This window comes from Barbus barbus (assembly GCF_936440315.1).
Source record: "Barbus barbus genome assembly, chromosome: 29".
In the NCBI taxonomy this organism is placed as follows: Eukaryota; Metazoa; Chordata; class Actinopteri; order Cypriniformes; family Cyprinidae; genus Barbus; species Barbus barbus.
Genome location: NC_136757.1, coordinates 19,495,737 through 19,514,898, shown reverse-complemented (window position 1 = coordinate 19,514,898; position 19,162 = coordinate 19,495,737). Strand labels below are relative to the sequence as shown.

The following is a 19,162-nucleotide window of genomic DNA, read 5'->3' as shown; positions in this document are numbered from 1 at the left end:
GTACATTTATCACAAACACTATGAATATATCTGCTAACAGTTGCATTTACAGGATAACATCTGTGAATAATTTTGTAAAGTACTTCTTTTACTTTATTAGAAATTACATATTTATATGGTAAGATCCAAAAGCTATGCCAAGATATACAATGAGGTTTAAACCATTTTGATTTACATGGAACATTAAAGGAGTTTCTTATAAAGCTGTTATTAAAATGTTTATCAAAAAAGGAAAGACCATTTACAAAAAGTTGGGGATTTTGTAGGTTTATACAATTGATATTTACATCAGAGAATTTGGTTAAAATTATTATACCACTGGTAATAGCCTTAATTACTTTGTTAAATTCTTTTTCATTTACAAAAAAGCCATATTTTGTAATAAAATTTGGGTAAGTGTATAATTGCCCATTCTTGTCAATAAACTGGTTTACGATTAATATGTTATGCTGAACCCAGCTCTCCATATACAATGACCTGTTATTATGAATGATATTACCATTGTTCCATATAAAACACCTGCTAGGAGAAAAATTGTGTTTGTACAAAAGTGACCAGTAATGCTTGTTTGTGATAATTGGCCAAAGCAATAGGAAGTTTGCCAGTTATATAAGGACACTGCAATAACATTTTGATTGAAAAGTTGAGACACAAAAATAATAAAATTTTTAAACTAATAAAAAAATAAAATAAAAAAATAGATGTGTGTTTATACAGTAGATTCTTATTCCAGATTAGATATGAGTGAGGTGTAAAATTGTGTTTAAAAATGAGGGACCAAGCCAACAATATTTGCCTATGAAAAAGAGATCATTTGACAGGGATTTTCATGATGTTATAGTTACAGATTAATAAGAAATTTAAACCACCTAGTTTGGAAAAAAACAACATTAGAGATCAGATTCCATAGATGAGGGCTTATTGATACAGTTTTTTATTCAATTTATTTTAAAGGTGTTGTTTAAAGTGGTGAAATCAAGAAAGTTTAAACCCCCTTTCTCAATGGTGTTCATAAATACAGATTTTCTAATAAAATGATTTATTCTTCCAAGCAAAGTTGAGAAGCATTGTATCAATTTGTTTAAGAATGGCAGTGTCAACATTCAAAGAGAGAGCAGCATGTGTTAACCTTGACAAACCTTCAGCTTTGGCTGGTAAGATTCTTCCCTTCAATGAGAGATCATCACGCTGGAGCCACATATTCAGTTTTGTCTGAGTACTCTCAATTAATGGATTAAAATTTAAGGAGCATCTCTCCAATTAATTTTTTGTTATAATAACACCTAAATAAGATACCTGATCTTTGATTTGAATATTACAAATGTCGGACAAATTACATTCTTTGATGGACATCAGTTCACACTTAACAGGCCTGATGCTTTGGAGAATTGCTGCATATACTTTAATGCTAAAGGAACTTAGCATCTTGCAAAAAAAAAAAAAAAAGAGTGGTGTCATCAGCCAGTTGACTGATGAGTATCTGTTTGTCAGCAATAGAGATACCATGAAGACCACTATCAGAAATACAAGAAGCGAATATCTGGGAAATTAGTCAAAATAAATAAGGGGATAATAGACACCCTTGCCTAATACCACGTGAAAAATCAAATCTAGGAGTGTTATTAGTATTATTTTAACAGGAATTATCAATGCGTGATAACACCGTGATCACAAATAATACAAAATAATAATTAAAAAAAAACAACGAAATATGTACTAGCAAATTATTACTAACTTTAAATTGAACTTAAATCATATAGGACTTAAAACCACTCAAACCCATTTCCATTATTTACTGGCATTCTTATGCGCAATAAATCTTAAGCCACAAAAAACTACTCAAAACCTATTTAGAACAGATTGGGCCTATATAGATTTGGTCTTATGTACAAATAATTATTCCAAAGTAAATATGCAATTTACAATCTAATTTTCTTAATCTTAATTGAGCCCCCTCCGCAAAAGGTATACACTCCATACAGTCCAATCCCAAAAAATTATTGATTTCTATGTTAAATGTGTGTATATATATATATATATATATATATATATATATATATACACACACATACACACACATTTGTTTGTAACCTTAGAGGAAACAATTTCTCTCAATTTCTCTTAGAAGAACCTCCTCTGTGTCAAAAGTAAACTTTGTAATTTGACAATTTCTGGGACCAATCAAATTCTTTAAAAAGGAATCAACATTCAGAGTAGTATGAGCATTCCCACTCATGTTTATCATTTCAAGTGCATATATTATGCATACATTGCAGCAATCTAATAGAATGCAAACTGATTCCAGTGGCATTGTTTTCATCTTATCTTAATTTAGCTGAGGAATAAATAATTTAAATAAATTGGAGGACACACTTCCTGATATTACTACACATTTAACGCATTTATGTTTTTGCTTACAATAGCCCCCATCGTTGTCTGTAAAGACAAATGAGTGGAACATCTGACACCACAGACATAAGTCACATTAAAGAGAAATAAGAGTACAGATCATTTTTGGCTCAAGGTAATTTTATCTGAAATACTACAAACTTGTCAACCACCAGACAAATACAAATTCTTCATGGCGCTGAGTATAGTGAGGAAAACCAAACAAGTCTAACACCAGGTGACTATAATAAATTTGTGAAATATAACTAATAGAATGCACTTGCTTTTGAACATTTTGAACTATTAGCATTTTGAAAATGATGACACTGTTAAACATACATCACGGGACTGAAAAAACTGATACAGTCAACTGTTAAGTCTGTTCTAGTGTTCTTACATGTTCGTAATATACCAACACAATTTGGAAGTCTGAGACGGACATATGGACCGTCAAAGCAACGACAGTGTAGCTCTTGTCTACAGCTCAAGTAAAGGACTGTTAGTTATAAAACATTTTTAACATGTTACACTGCAAACATAGGTAGAGCTATAGATCTGAGAACTTGGAAATCATATTGCTGTCAGTAATGTTGGTGGTTAACCCCACAATAGTCTAAAAGCAGTCTTCTACATCTCCCATTTCCACCACAACCGTCTTGAGCTGAGAGTAGTACTCAATGGTCACTTGTCCATTCTCCCTTCCAAACCCTAAAAGAAAAAGGATAACAGTATGACAGATCGCTCTAGTTTTACGAAATATACACGTGTGCTAAAACACTTGGCAGAAAAGGTTTTGTTTTTCCTGTATAGGACACCATCAATAATCACCCATGAAACACTAAGTTTGCAGTACCTGACATCTTGTAGCCTCCAAAAGGAACTTCCACAGGGCCAACATTGTAGTTGTTGATGTAGCACGTTCCTGCCTGAAGGTTTTCAGCAACTCTGTGGGCACGAGCTATATCCCTATAAAAACAGCACAGGAGAATGTTAAATCTAATATTAGGGTAGCCAGTTTACTGGGTTAATTCAGTAGAAGAATGTATGAGTCACTGAAATTAATCATTTCAATATTAAATTTTGTAGATAACTTATTTGGTTACAAAAAAAATTTAATGATAGTAATTCCTACAAAATGATTTAATAAATCATACTAAATTAATTAGAAGTGAACTGCAAACAAGCAAAAAAAAAAAAAAAAAAAAAAAAAAAAGAAAAAAAGTTTCCTGGTTTAACATTGGCTTAGTATAAAAACAACAGCCATCACCAGAAAGTATATTACATTACATTATACTATATTATAAGATTCACTCAGCTGGCTCAAACTGGTTTCATACCATTTGTTTTTTGTTTTTTTAGATTTAAGACAAATGATAAATTAAAAGGTGTCCTTTTATTATTTCTCAGACAAAGTACTGCACATTTCTTTGTGACATTGAAATGTCAAATAACAAAACTAAACTGATATTTTAAAACGAATCCCAAATCAAATAAATACAAATAAAATAAATCTCTTCATATAAACAAACTGATTTGTCTGTGCGCTTTCCATTTAAAATGAGTGGCAACTTCATTTTAATCACGATCCAGACAAAGATGCTGCATACATGCAGCATGAGCCGTTTTTTATTTAAATTAGATAGTATAATTTCAAAATTTGAAGCAAAGACAGAATGGTCTGACTTTAGTTTTGTGAAACTATACTACATAAAACATCTGAATGAAACAAAAACAGCCGACAGGCTGAATGAGAACGTAAATTCACTCTTTTGACAGCAGGTCCACATAATCAAGAAATTACAGTAGCTGTAGCATTTCTGTCATAAATGACCAAATATTAAAGATTAAATGGACATTTGAAATGTTTAGTCAATATCAAAAAAGGATTACGTCGTGCTGTAAAGTGCAAAAACAATCGTCAGGCCGTTGGCGCCCTCTGCAGTAATTAGATATAATGCATAGTGTAGGTTAGTTCTATGGTTAATACATTACGCATTTTCAGTTTTGTTCAAAACAGTATGATTACTAGCTTTTGATACTTTTTGAACTAATTATCGTCTCATTGCTATTATATATGTATTTCAAGTCATTTTAAAGGCTATTGTTTGCTTGTCGATTTTTATTAACTCAAAAAAAAAAAAAAGTGTATATAAGATTACTCTATTAATCATCAAAATAATCAACCGATAACCAAAATAATCGTTAGTGACAGCCCTATATTATATTGCTGTATGGTGGAGTCACCTGGTGAAGACTCCAGATGCCAATCCAAAGGTTGTGTTGTTGGCTCTTTGAAGAACTTCCTCCTCTGTGTCAAAAGGCAGAACAGACATCACAGGCCCAAAGATCTCCTCCTTCACACAGGTCATATCATCCCTGCAGTTATCTGTGTGTATTGTAGTGAAGTAAAGGTAAGTACAGAAAAAGGTGTCTCTGAATCAAGCTGATTAAGCACTCGTTAAGTAACAAATTGTAATACGAAGGTAAATATTTCGCTTTCTCACCCAGCACACATGGGGACACAAAGTGTCCATCTTTCAGTTTGGGATCACTGGGAACAAACCGTTCTCCTCCACATAAAACCTTTGCACCCTTAAACAATGATAAACTACATGAACAATATTTGAACAAACAGTGGAATAAAGCAGTTCAAGTTGTGATAAAATGTATATGGATACCTCCCGTGAGTTATATTCAAGTCGAACGAATTTTCAGAAAAAAAAAAAAAAAAAAAAAAAAAAAAAAAAGTGTAAAAACATACACGGACAAATTGTTCACGATAAGATCTATAACATGCATTTACAAAATCAATTATGTTATGTTGATCTAAATGACTGTACTGAAGTACCTGTTCTTTTGCTTGCTTGATGAAGCCCAGAACTTTTTCCATGTGGGGTTTACTGATGAGGGCACCCATGCGTGTCCCTTCACACAAGGGATCCCCAACAGCGATGGCCTTGGTCCTCTTCACTACTCCCTCCAAGAACTGTGGCATAATCTCTCTCTGCACAAACACTCGTGTTCCATTGCAGCATACCTGAGAAAAAAAAAAAAAAAAGAAATCAGCAGTTACAGTACTGTCGTCCTTTGCAGGTTTGGTTTATTTATACAGAAGCGGTTTTCTAGAAATGTGTTCAAATTTACATGCGTTAAAGTACTACACTAGTGCAGCAGTACAATAATGAAGCTGTAAATGTGGACCTGGTGGCCTACTGAAAGCTGAGGATTGTGTGTTTGAGCCCAATATGCACTCACTTTCATTGACACCAAAAAACAGACACTTTGAAAATGCAAATAAGCAATGGAGCAAATTAAGCTTTCTGTCTGTAAAAACTGTATGGCTGAAACAGAAATGATTATTTTTTTAACACACCTCTCCCTGGGTGAGGAAGTTGGCCATGAGGGCCCCTTTGATCGCATTCTCCAGTTCACAGTCCTTAAAGATGATCAGTGGTGACTTTCCTCCAAGCTCCAGAGTCACCTGCTTTATACCTTTGGATGCCATTTCCATAACCTTTATAGGAAGGGTACATCAGACCACATCAAAATTACATTTTAAAAACATTAACATACAGTCCTTCGATATAGGGGAAGTCGTGGCCTAATGGTTAGAGAGCTGGACTTGTAATCCAAAGGTTGCGGGTTCGAGTCTCCGGCCGGCAGGAATTGTAGGTGGGGGGAGTGAATGTCCAGCTTTCCCTCCACCCTCAATACCACGACTGAGGTGCCTGGAAGTCAGCCCCGGCTATGGCTTGTGGTATGAGAAGATTTCTTCTCATATGAGATTTCTTCTCGGTATGAGAAGATTCCCGGGCGCTGCAGCATAAATGGCTGCCCACTGCTCCGGGTGTGTGTTCACGGTGTGTGTTTGTTCACTGCTGTGTGTGTGCACGTTGGATGGGTTAAATGCAGAGCACGAATTCCGAGTATGGGTCACCATACTTGGCTGAATGTCACTTCACTTCATATAGTAGATGAAAAACAGTATATAAAAATATTATGTCTGTAGTATTCACAGTATTCATAAAACACTAGGCACCGTCAATGGTAAGTCACATGACATCTGATATGTCCAGATTAGTGTCATACTAAACGCATTCATACTTTAAAACTGTTATTAAAAAGCATGTTCAATAAAGTAATTGACTATTGAAGTGAACTCCGAAAATGTGATTTTCGGATGCAGCCATAGTTTACGGGTTCCCATTTTAATGATAAATACAGGCTACAGTCACTTGCTGGTATGGAAAAGTATTCATTTTAACAAAAATCTCATTTAATCTAACTGTAATCTAAACTGAATGTTAAAAAACACATTAAGAAAGACTGTCAAAAAAACATGATTACAACAAAAATACTTAAAATCTATGGGCTTTGAAAATTGTTTCAGACAAAAGTCAGACCTTTGGACCAAATAGTTTGAAAACTACTGCATTACTGCTGCATACTGAGTGAGGGTGTGGGTTCAACATGTTTGTATTTACAGCTAACAGTAACTTGTACTAATACTACTAATTTTCTTCAGCTTATTTTGTTTTCATGGTATACCTTCTTTCCAGTGGGAACACTGCCAGTGAAAGACACTTTGGCCACCATGGGATGGTGACACAGAAATCCTCCAGTCTCGGCTCCTCCTTGTACCACGTTAAAGAGTCCATCTGGGACACCTGCCTCTTTGTAGATCTCTGCCAACATGACTGCTGTCACTGGGGTCATGGGAGATGGTTTAAACACCATGGCATTGCCTAAGAGAAGCAGTTTCCATAAGCGACAAAAAACGGACAGAGGAACAAGAAAGGAATATAGCACCAAAATCCAGCCACAAATTAAAGAAACAAAGAAATCTTCTCATACCACAAGCCATAGCCGGGGCTGACTTCCAGGCAGCTATCTGGAATGGGTAGTTCCAAGCTCCAATGCCAACACACACTCCCAGTGGCTCTCTTCTGGTATAGGCAAAAGATCCTCTTGGAAGCTGTATATGCTGGCCTGAGTATATAAAAAAACAAACCAAAAAAACAACAACATTTAGATATCATGTATAAATATTTCCAATTTTTGAGACCAGCCACCTTGTCAAGTTGATTAGCCAGTATTCAAGCCTACCTGACAATGTGGGGGCAATACCAGCATAGTATTCAATGCACTGCCAAGCAACATCAATATCCACCTGAGCCTCGGTGATGGATTTGCCATTGTTGGCCACTTCTGCTATCGCAATAACATCTCTGCGCTCCTGCATGCAAGAATAGACGTTTGCTAATTGGTAGAATCATACAACTAATAATCAACAACATAATTTCTCTGCAGAATCATAGGTAATGTAGTTTTACACCAGGAATTTTGCTATTGCACATCATTTAAAATACAAGTTCAGCATAAACAATCGATCAACAAGCTTGGAGTGTACAGTAGGTCTGTTTTAACGGTGTACAAGTTATCATTAAAATTCAATTCCCCCATGTAATAAATGAACAGGATTTTTCCTTCTGGACTGTTGCCCTCTACTGAATGCCATGTTCATTGGATCATCTTTAGAAGAAACGTTGTACTTTAAATGCATTTACCCTAATAATTCTGGCAGCCTCCAGCATGATCCTGGCCCTCTCCATTCCTGATAATTTGCTCCATTTTAGGTAGGCAGAATGAGCACTTTTTATGGCCTCATCTACCTCCTCCTCTGCACAGGGAATCATATCACACAGCACACGACCTGAGAAAAGAAAGGTGAAGTACATGCATTGAACATGTTACTGAAAGGAACAGCCGTTTGTAAGCACATTTTTTTTAATTCCTACATTAAAATTAAAAGAGTTCAGGATTTTACGATTTAGACTTAACACACTGGTTTCAAAGTACTGTTCCTACAATTGACTATTGAGGTGTGAGGCAACAGACTTCAGGGCAATTATTGTAAATCAATAACTCCATGCATAGCCTGTAAAACTAGGGCACTTGGATCATAATTAAAGGTGACTTGAGAGAAACCCTTCCAAAAGATACACTTTGATCCATTTTGATTTTCAAAGTGCAGATATGTACAGTCTAACATAGTATTTCCCACAACCCACTACACTTCGGAGGAGGACCAGTTAAGACCTACAAACACTAATAAAAAGAACAACAAACATTATGGATGTGTGTGGTTTGGGTAAAGGGGCTGGAGTGATTAATAATAAAGCCTGATGAAAAATCTCATTATACATTTTATCTTCAACAACACTGAAATTTCATAAAGATGCAGCAGCACAACAGCAACATAAATAGTGATTGGCAGATCAGTGTGCTCCTTTTCAATTCAGTAGGACGAATTGTTGAGTACTGTATGAAATGCGAAGTGTGTATATAAGGACACTAACTGTCACAAGATGATTGACAGGCAGTTTACAGTGTCTACTCTGCCACAACACACTAAAAAGTACGTAGTTTTTCTTCACAAAAAGTCTACATCCTTAGGCCTATTAGGTGAATTAAGATGATTTTGCACAAGTAGTGCTCACTGCAGAGTCAAATGACATCCAGGTCCCCCTCATTCGATGCAAGACATTTGACTCCCCAGTGAGTATCACTTGAGTGATAGGGTAATGGGTTAGGCCAGGGTGTAGTTGGGGTGTTTAGCTCCACCCTCATTTTGCATTCTGTACAGACACCTATTGGCCTGGATGCATTAGATATGGTTACCAACTGCTCCTGCTTTCCTCAGAGGAGTATATCAAATTCCAGAGCATGCGCTTTTTAAACAGCCCTAAATAGCCGACGTCCTGTTGGGCCGAGCCTAAGACATGCAGTGTGAAAGTTGTTCCGCTCAATGAGTTCTATACGTGTACCGAGTTCCCCTTCAATTCGGTCACTCAACATTGCTTTGGGAAATACATTTTCCTCGAATATTACTGAAGCCTTATTGAATCACGCCAGTGAAACTGGCCAATGGCGTTCAAGCGCGCGAAATATGAGGGGGCTCGTCACTATATAAAGCAGCGCTTGTACGTCATCCATTCAGAATTTTTTCCTTCAGCAAGAAGCCTGTCAAAGAATCTACCACTCACCGTGATCTACACGCTGCAGCGGACACGCCTTCTTCCTCTGCTGTGTTCCGGTAAGTGAGCTTCGGACGAACAATGATGACCTCTCGCGATTGCCTCTCCTGTGTAGAGCCAATCGAACCCTCTGATGGCCACGAATCGTGCGTCTTCTGCCTGGGTCGCGCCCACGCAGAGGCGGCGCTTGGGGGGTCGGACTGCCCCCACTGCGGAGATATGAGTCTCCGGACTCTCAGGCTCCGTGTGGCCATCGTCCAAGGCGATGAACTCGCCCAACTAGCTCTGCCGCGCTCTTCCTCTGAGCCAAGGAGTAAAGTGCCGCGAGTTTCTAATGCGGATCTGTCCGGGTCGGGTGACGAGACCGTGCCGACTCAGTGCCCACACGCTTCTCACCCCCCTGCTGCAGGTCCCCTCCCAGTGCGCTTCATGGCCGCTGATCTCCGCCCCTCCCCCAGCGCGCAAGATGTGGTGTCTTTCGGAGCCATGGAGGAGGATGATGCCATCTCGGTGGCAGCGTCTGCGAGAGAGGAGTGGTGCAACAGCCCACTGGATTACACTGCGCCCGGCAGTGACGCTGGGGACCTCCATCACAGTGATGTTGAGCTCCTACGCGTCCTGACCAAGGCGGTTGATGAGCTCGGTCTGGAGTGGGCGCCTCCTACCGAGCCGGCCAGAAGCCGTCTGGACGAGCGGTTCTTCCAGTCGGACCGCCCCACTGCGCAATGTGACGTCGTAGTGACATCTTTTCCATGTCATTTTGGACGTCCAATTTCCGTCCATTGATGGGGTTGTTTTGTAACGCCAGGCGACGTCTTTTTTCGACGTCTACCGCACGTCTAATGTGTATATCACAACTGCCATAGATGTCCAAATGACGTCCAAAAAAATTAAGCCAGATTAGGTCAAATGTTGAACGTCAAAATGACGTCCAAGTTGGGTCATGGTTGGACGTCCAAATAGTGGACCTAGTTTGGACGTCGAATAGATGTCCAGAATTGGTCATGGACCGACGGACCCAATATAGACATGATCTGCACATCTATCCGACGTCCAATGTTTAGTGGGGCGGCCGAAAGGACACCCCGCGGAGACCCGGCCCCTTTTTCCCGGAGGTGCACGACGAGATAGCGAAGTCGTGGGTCCCTGGATGAAGGTGGCCCGGAGTCCGGACCCTGAAGTCTTCAAAGAGCTCCGACGCGCCACATATCTGGCCCTCAGAGCGACGAAGGTGACAGCTCGAGCGATCGGCCGCAATATGGGGAACCTTGTGGCGCTGGATCGTCACCTGTGGCTGACTCTGACCGAGTTGAAAGAGTCAGAGAAGACGGCTCTCCTGGACGCTCCCGTGAATCCCTCAGGTCTCTTTGGAGCGGCGGTGGAGACGTTCACGGAGCGCTTCGTTGAAGCGCAGAAGCAATCGAAGGCCATAGCCACTTCTTACCAAAGCGCGCTGGCGCGATCCCTCCTGCGCGTTCCCGCTCATCCTCAGCGCAGCGCGCGGGAAGACCGTTCGCCCCTCCTACTGCGGTTCGGCGCGAGCATGAGCCGGCGGTGAGGCCGAGACAACCTTGGCCGAAGCGCCGCCAGGGCTCGAAGGGCCAGAGACCCCGTCCTGACAGAAACAGCAGGCCACCGGCTACGGAATTAAAGCCGCGTTCCTGATGTTGTCTCTCGGAGGAGGAAAGCTACACTCAGCGCCGAAGACGAGCCACTGAGAAAGTCTGCTCGCTCCGCTGTGTGTGTTCACCACGCCCCCTTGCCTGTGGCGGGCGGCGAGAACGATTGTCATGTTTGTGTTTTGACTGTTCCACAGTGCAGTGCAATAAAGTCAAAAAAATACAAAAATCACCTCAATATCAGGGCAATTTTCCTCCTCTCACTCCCCTCTCCCCCATCACTCACTCTCACACTCGTGTGGTATTAAACTCCCCGCCCCCCAACGGCGAGTTATCCCTCACGGTGTGCAGTCCGCCTCGCCCGCTGTCACAGTTCACAGAAGCGTGGCAGGCACTGCCAGGGGTATCAGAGTGGGTTATGAAATCAATCAAGAACGGCTACACGCTTCAGTTCTTCCGCAGACCGCCCCGTTTCAACGGTGTGTTAATGTCCACTGTACGGGAGCAGAATGTCTCAGTTCTGCGAGAGGAAATTCACAACCTTCTCGCAAAGCGCGCTGTAGAGGCAGTCCCCCTCACAGACCGCGAGAGCGGCTTCTACAGTCGTTATTTTCTGGTGCCAAAGAAAGACGGCGGGCTCCGCCCAATCTTGGACCTGAGACCGCTGAATCGCGCGCTTTCAAAGCGCTCGTTCAAAATGATTACGCTGAGACAAATCCTCTCACATATCAGAACGGGAGATTGGTGTATCTCCGTGGATTTAAAGGATGCTTATTTTCACATTCAGGTAGCCCCCCGTCACAGGCGCTTCCTGAGATTTCCATTCGAAGGGATAGCGTACCAATTCACGGTCCTGCCCTTTGGCTTATGTCTGGCCCCTCGTACGTTTACGAAATGAATGCTGCTCTCTCTCCTCTGAAGCAGAGCGGAATGCGCATCCTAGCTATCTCGACGACTGGCTAGTGTTAGCCCAGTCAGAGAGCGCGCTGCTCAGCGACAAACTCAGACTCCTCGCTCACGTTCAGAGCTTAGGACTGACTGTAAATATGCAAAAGAGCATGCTAGTACCGAGCCAGAACATCTCCTTTTTAGGAGTAGAGCTGAACTCAATCAAAATGCGAGCGCGTCTGTCGGAGGAGCGCTCACGAAAACTGATCAGTTCTCTCGCAGTCTTCAAACTAGGGCGTTCTCCCCCGCTGAAATGCTTTCAGAGGACGCTCGGCCAGATGGCTGCCGCCTCGACAGTGTGCAATCTAGGGCTCCTACATATGCGTCCGCTTCAGCTCTGGTTAAAGAGCCGGGTGCCACAGAACGCATGGCGCACGGGCACCTTGCGCATCAAAGTGACGCGCGACTGTTTGCATACGCTGAACCCTTGGCGCGATATGACTCTATATCGCCGGGGTGTTCGTATTGGCCAAGTGATCAGGAGAAAGAATGTCACGACAGATGCATCGAGTACGGGTTGGGGAGCCGTATGCGATGGCAGACCAGCCTTCGGGACGTGGTCAGAAACGGAGAAGTCATGGCACATAAACTGTCTGGAGCTCCGTGCTGTACACCTAGCGCTCGAGTGCTTTCTCCCAGACATTCTTCACCGTCACATTCTCATCAGGACGGACAGCATGACAGTGGTAGCGTTTATAAATCACCAAGGCGGTGTGAACTCACGACCACTGCTGCAACTGGCGAGAGACCTCCTTCTGTGGGCAGATCGACACCTCCTCTCCATCCGGGCAGTACATGTCCCCGGACGCCTGAACTACGGCGCGGATTTACTGTCGAGGGGCGGGATAATCCACGGGGAGTGGAGATTACACCCTTTGACAGTCAAAATGATTTGGAGTGTATTCGGCAGGGCGGAGGTGGATCTCTTCGCATCAGCGGAGAACACTCACTGCCCGCTGTTTTATTCACTGACACACTCTCCCCTGGGAGTGGATGCACTAGCTCACAGCTGGCCGAAAGTACGCAAGTATGCCTTTCCTCCAGTGAAACTTCTGCCTCGCGTGCTTTGCAAAATCAGAGAGGAAAAGGAATCTGTTCTGCTAGTGGCACCGAAATGGCCCAATCAGCCGTGGTTCCCAGAGCTGGTGGAGATGCTGGTAGCCCCCCCGTGGACTATCCCACTGAAGAGGGACCTTCTCTCTCAAGCACAAGGGACGATTTGGCACCCAAATCCGGAGTCATGGAGCCTTCATGTCTGGCCACTCGACGGAGCTTGCCAGTAACAGATGCGCTTCCTCAGCGCGTGCTGAACACTATATCTGAGGCTAGGGCTCCCTCCACAAGGGGTCTCTACGCACATAAATGGAGAGTTTTTTCAAGTTGGTGCGTATCGCGGGGCGAAGACCCAATCAGCTGCCCAATATCAATAATCCTTGTCTTCCTTCAAGAGCGATTTGATAGCGGTCGTATGCCATCCACATTGAAAGTGTATGTGGCCGCTATAACAGCCTTTCACGCGCACATCGAAAATCGCCCGATCGGCAGAAATGACCTGATCATACGGTCTTTAAAAGGAGCAAGAAGGCTGAACCCTCCTCGCCCTTCTACTCTACCCACTTGGGACTTGGCGCTAGTGCTTGACGCTCTCACGGGACACCCGTTCGAGCCCATACAATCAGCGAGCTTGCGAGCGCTCTCTCTCAAGACAGCGCTCCTGCTCGCGCTGGCCTCTGTTAAGCGAGTTGGAGACCTACAAGCGCTTTCAATTGACGACTCGTGTATTGAATTCGGGCCAGGTGATTGCAGGCTCACCTTGAAGCCTAGAAAAGGTTATGTGCCTAAAGTGCTTTCGACTCCATTTAAAGCGCAGGTCATATCACTATCTGCTTTCCGCCCCGAAACACCAACCGGGACAGAGCCGCTTAATACACTGCTGTGCCCTGTACGAGCGGTGCGTACTTATATCGAGCGCTCTAGACAGTTCAGACTCTCGGAGCAGCTATTCGTATGTTTCGGTGGACGTACAAAAGGACTGCCTGTGTCCAAGCAAAGGCTGTCACACTGGATCGTCGACGCAATTGCTTTGGCTTACAGCTCTAAAGGTGTGGAATGTCCGATAGGGGTTCGTGCCCACTCAACCCGTGGCCTCGCATCATCCTGGGCAAATGGCATATCTATTCAGGACATTTGTACGGCGGCAGGCTGGTCGTCACCCAGCACTTTCGCGAGGTTTTATAACCTAGATGTGTCGTCGCTTGCCTCGCATGTGCTGTCAGTGCGAGCAGCGCACGCGCTTACTCAGCCATGATCTGAGATGTGTACCAATGGTTTCGACTAGGTCGTATACACCCTGTATAGACGCACCACCAATTCAATGCTGTCCCTATCAGTTTATCACAGTATTATGATATAGTTCACCACGTCTTCTAGGACTTGGTCACCATCATACCGGTACGGCTGTGCATTATAACATGATTTCATTGAAATTAAACAATTTCAACTAATCTATTTGTGAAAGCGCCGAAGCCGCCGCCATTTCACATTCTTTGTTTCACCGGAGTTAACTCCGCCCCTGATGTGACGCGGCATCGTCTAGCTGCCGCGCCCCTGACTTTACATGGTTTCGACTAGGTCCTGTAGACCTGAGCTGTGTTTACTAAGAGCGCCAATATCATTGCCGTTCTCATTACGGCTCCGAATGTGAAACTTGACATACTTAGTCGAGCTTGGCTCCATCGCTGTGACACGGCGGGATTTTATACGTTCCCAAAGCAATGTTGAGTGACCGAATTGAAGGGGAACGCTCTCGGTTACTCACGTAACCTCGGTTCCCCGAAATGAGGGAACGAGACATTGCTCTTATTGCCGTGTCACCGAGCTCAGGATCTTACAATGCTTAGTTGCTTCAGTCAAAGATTCTGAATGGATGACGTACAAGCGCTGCTTTATATAGTGACGAGCCCCCTCATATTTCGCGCGCTTGAACGCCATTGGCCAGTTTCACTGGCGTGATTCAATAAGGCTTCAGTAATATTCGAGGAAAATGTATTTCCCAAAGCAATGTCTCGTTCATAGGCGTAATTTACGGGTGGGACGGGTGGGACATGTCCCCACCACTTTTTACCAGGCTCGATATTGTCCCCACCACTTTTAAAAAGTATCTGAAAAATAGATTGCGTAAGGTATATATTAAAGGAAAAGCACCATCTACAAATCGTCACTCTTCATAATCTAATTCATTCATTTAACACATTTTTCCGCCGGACAGAAGCTTTTCAACGTCCTCAAAGATGAATATTAAGTCTCGTTGTGAAACTATCGCGAGATACGCGATATGCGTCATGGGATATGTAGTTTCCTTTCCCTATAATTAATTAGTCTACAGATCCTGTACCTCTTTTAAAATGTATTTGTAGTCTACAATGTTAATACTGTATTTTAGTCTTAAGGTCTCTGCACACTGAGTCCGAAATTTTCTCATGCGTTTTATCACATTCGCAATCTTAAAAATTCGTCACGCACAGAGACCTACACTGAGTCCGATGCGTTTTAATTAATCCGTTGGGGAAAAATTCACAAAACTATACAAAATGTCTTCAAGCAGTGAGGATGATTTTGTTGTCCTCTCTCTTTTTAAAAAAAGAAAAATAAAAAGGAAATATTGGGTCCATCCAATCCTTAGATTGCGCAGAGAGGAAGGAGAGTTCCACCTCCTTATCAAAGAGCTGCGGGATTATCCCGAGAGATTCAAAGTTTATTTCAGGATGTCAGTGCCTCAGTTTGATACTTTGCTAGCGATACTGAATCCACATAATAAAAAGAAGACCACCAATTTCCGTGAACCAATTTATCCTGAACAGAGACTGTCTGAGGTATGGACACACACACACACACACACAAACATCGAACTGCGGCATCGGAAAGGTGCGCGCCAGGCATAAAAAAATAAAATCTTTATATTCTGTATCTTTGTATTCCGCAATTTGTTTGTCATAAAGTGCTCTCTGCTGCAAGACGAAGTGTATTAATTTGTCTGACACTATTTTGGATTTTGGCTTTCGCTTGTACGGTGGCTCTGAATTGTCAAAACACCTTCTCAAAGCATCTCAAAATGCTTTATACGGATGCGAGAAACGCAAAAAATCGAACCCGATCCGAATTTATTTTTTGACGGACGACAATTTCGGAGGCAGTGTGCAAACGTGATTGACAACGTGAGGTCGTATTTATTTTTCAACGTGCGAAAATTTCGGGCGAAAAATTCGGACTCAGTGTGCAATGTGCGTGGCTGCTTCACTAAAAAGCTTCTTATATCACTTCCACACTTTCTTTTGGACATTTTGTTGATGTTTTAACATTTATGCTATAGGTAGCAACATTTACCATTAACTAGCCTTTACATGTGGGGTGGGGGAGGAAAAAATAGAGCTTTTATAAAAACGTCATAAAAAAAAAGATTCGTCAAACAATTTCATTTATTTAATTAATAAAGGTAGTTTAGCCATTTTAAACACAAATTAACCCTCATTCATGTTTTACACGAGGTTTTGCGTAGTTCAGGATTGGTTAAATTATTTGATTGGATGAGGAAACATTTTGTGGGCTTGTCTTGACTCTTGACGTAATGTTGAGCGCGTGCATCGATCACACCTGCTTTTAGCAAGTTGTCCGGCTGGTATTAAGAGAAAATTCATTCATTCAAGTAATTCAAAGTGGAATGAATCGTAATACACACACACAATTGATTGGGGATTAATGAATACGCTGCAGCTGAGCATTTATCTTGCGTATTTTGATTGATATTAGCTACCCTGGATGTGTTGTGATAAGCAAAACGTAACATTCACATTGTGAATGTTACGTTTTGCTTATTTGGATGTTTATAGACATATTTGTGAATGTGATGCATGTGTACATCAAAGTGAAAATTAAGTGCATTTCCAACTCTGAACTCAGTCCCCAAGTAAATTCAGTTATTAAATAAACAAATAGCAAAACGAGTTGTGCGGTGTCCCCACCACTTTTCAAAGCAAAGTTACGCCACTGGTCTCGTTCCCTCATTTCGGGGAACCGAGGTTACGTGAGTAACCGAGAGCGTTTCATATGAATACGTGCAAGTATGTGTGAGCTATACATCAAGTTCTCTGACAGTTTTCCAGGGGGCGCCGTAGAGCTCCTGTGCCACGCCCGGGTCCCAGCCTCTGCGGCGTCCTAATTGCCGCAGGTTCCAACGTGCGTGCCAATTTTCAAGAGTTTTGAGCACGTTAAGGCAGGGGCGTGTCTACGTGGTGGCCAGGGGTGGCACCGGCACCCCCTGAAATTTGTCTGGCCACCCCAGGTGCCCCCCCTACCAGATGTCTTGCCATAGGCTTGTTTTTAGTTAATTTCTAACTGCATCTGGCGTATCTTGGCATGTGTAGGCAGCTGCCTAGGGCCACTTTCTTCTCTTCTTTATTAATTTTAGGCATTTTAGCGTGATCTAAATGACAAATGTCGAGAGCGCATAATGTTACGCGATCATGTAATGCGCGAGCACGAATCTCTCCACTCGCAAGCGGATTTCCTTCACTCGCACAAAACTGGACGTGTGCTTTTAAATCTACATTGTTCTTTTATGAATTGGCTCGGTCTCACTCAGATATTGTGTGTATGCTCAAACGTTATCCTCGCATCACTGAAGACCAGAAAAGCTTTTTTTTTCTAATTCAAGTGAAGAGTAGGCTTTTCTCACTAAATGGAAGCAAGCTGAATATAGTTAGCCTTCTCTAGTTATTAATTTCATTAATACTTATTTTAGTTAAGTGCTTAAATTGTAAATATGCGTTTATTAAATTATTTTATGTAGTACATTTGTATTTTGTTGTTTTTGTATATAGTTATAGAAGCATATCAACCAGGTTCCAGAAATAATCACTAAGGCTGCTTCTGAAATAAGTGGGGGTGCTCTCTTAATGCACATTTTCACATATTTTGTCCCTTCTATTGCTATCAATATGCTGCTACTTCGAGAGCGAATCCCGCATAAATATGCAGATGTCATTCCCAAAACTTTGCAATGTGTGTGGGCAAAAAACAAAGTTCTACATTTTAAATGGATTGCTTAGAAAGCTCGCAAAGAGTGCTCAACCAATAAAGCTGTCACTCTTTGTTTATCGCGATCTCACAAAGTTCTGCAAGGACCAATGAATCTCACACTGTGCAATTAATAGCCTATATAATATAAGCCTATTAACATCGTGTATCCAACCCCTCCCCCCGGCCACCCTCTTTTAAGGCAGTGCCCCAGACTGCCCCCCCCATTTAAAATGCTGTAGACACGCCCCTGCGTTAAGGCCCCCAAAAGTGCCCAGATAGTCGAAATAAAAAAGAAAGAAAGAAAAGAATAATCCTTAGAAGAACAAGAGGCCCCTGCGCCTTAGTGGCTTGGGCCCTAAAAACAATCATCATACCAGTTGCAGGTTCGAATACTGGTTCAGAGTTCTTTGTGTGCTTCGGCTTCACTCTCGCTCCTCCCCAGAAATTCAGCGGCTCCTTCACCACCAAAGTACCCGTGGAAACGTTCTGAAACTCGGGCAGCGACAGAAGCGGTTGCTGAGCCATTCTGGTCTGGACGGGAACAATGTAAATTGTTGGTGAATGTCAATGCTTGTTAGCAATATATTTTTGTTTCCAACCACGCAAGTGATTGGCGTCAGGAGTGTCAATAACGTGCAATGCTTATGCAGCAGAGCGTGCAACGTTGAAGTTTTATGCATGCACCGACTGATAAGAACAAGTCCGTAGTACACTTTGGCTAATCCACATTACGGCCACAACGGGGAAACGACCCGTTACAGGTCACTGAAACAAAAGCATGCTTCGCTGCGAACCTTCACAAATAAGAATGCAGCACTGACTGATAAAGTTTATGCATTAATTGTACATCTATAACAGAAACGCATGCAATAAACAGTCACTCAAATGCATGTTCTTTACCTTTTCAACACAAGCTGGTTACTGCACAAAAGTAGATGGTTCGCCTTCTATGGTCGTGGAACGGAAGCAGGACTTCTTCACAATGTTTTTGGCTTTAAAACATATATGGTTGCTCAAGCTGACCCCGTGATTTGTTTTCATGAGTGGGTGGGATGATTTAGGAATATTACCTTAAGCACCGCCGTTAGGCCACAT

At 42.4% G+C, this 19,162-nt stretch overlaps 2 protein-coding genes across 2 annotated transcripts in view; one reads left to right on the top strand and one right to left on the bottom strand.

Annotated features, from left to right (window-relative positions):
- Nucleotides 1-2,385: 2,385 nt before the first annotated feature.
- On the bottom strand, nucleotides 2,386-19,095 carry LOC306849708 (4-trimethylaminobutyraldehyde dehydrogenase A-like). Its single transcript, XM_079384954.1, has 12 exons — nucleotides 18,968-19,095; nucleotides 18,442-18,598; nucleotides 7,956-8,101; nucleotides 7,495-7,624; nucleotides 7,243-7,377; nucleotides 6,937-7,133; nucleotides 5,762-5,902; nucleotides 5,237-5,425; nucleotides 4,893-4,980; nucleotides 4,633-4,774; nucleotides 3,242-3,354; nucleotides 2,386-3,096 (listed from the first exon to the last, which is right to left on the bottom strand). The coding sequence occupies exons 2-12, from the start codon at nucleotides 18,590-18,592 to the stop codon at nucleotides 3,002-3,004; spliced, it is 1,527 nt and encodes a 508-aa protein (XP_079241080.1). The 5' UTR covers nucleotides 18,593-18,598; nucleotides 18,968-19,095; the 3' UTR covers nucleotides 2,386-3,001.
- Nucleotides 12,901-19,162, top strand: part of LOC306849709 (uncharacterized protein) — a 919,849-nt gene continuing 913,587 nt past the window's right edge. Inside the window, exon 1 of the mRNA XM_079384955.1 lies at nucleotides 12,901-13,149. The gene's annotated coding sequence lies outside the window, so the exon portion shown is untranslated. The remainder of the gene's footprint in view (nucleotides 13,150-19,162) is intronic.

Excerpts from the sequence above, each read along its gene's own strand:
- LOC306849708 (XM_079384954.1), bottom strand. The coding sequence starts at position 18,592 with ATGGCTCAGCAACCGCTTCTGTCGCTGCCCGAGTTTCAGAACGTTTCC. Across the intron at positions 7,134-7,242 it reads AGCCCCGGCTATGGCTTGTG|GCAATGCCATGGTGTTTAAA; the intron begins GTATGAGAAGAT and ends TGCTTCTCTTAG. Across the intron at positions 5,426-5,761 it reads ACTTCCTCACCCAGGGAGAG|GTATGCTGCAATGGAACACG; the intron begins GTGTGTTAAAAA and ends TTTTTTTCTCAG.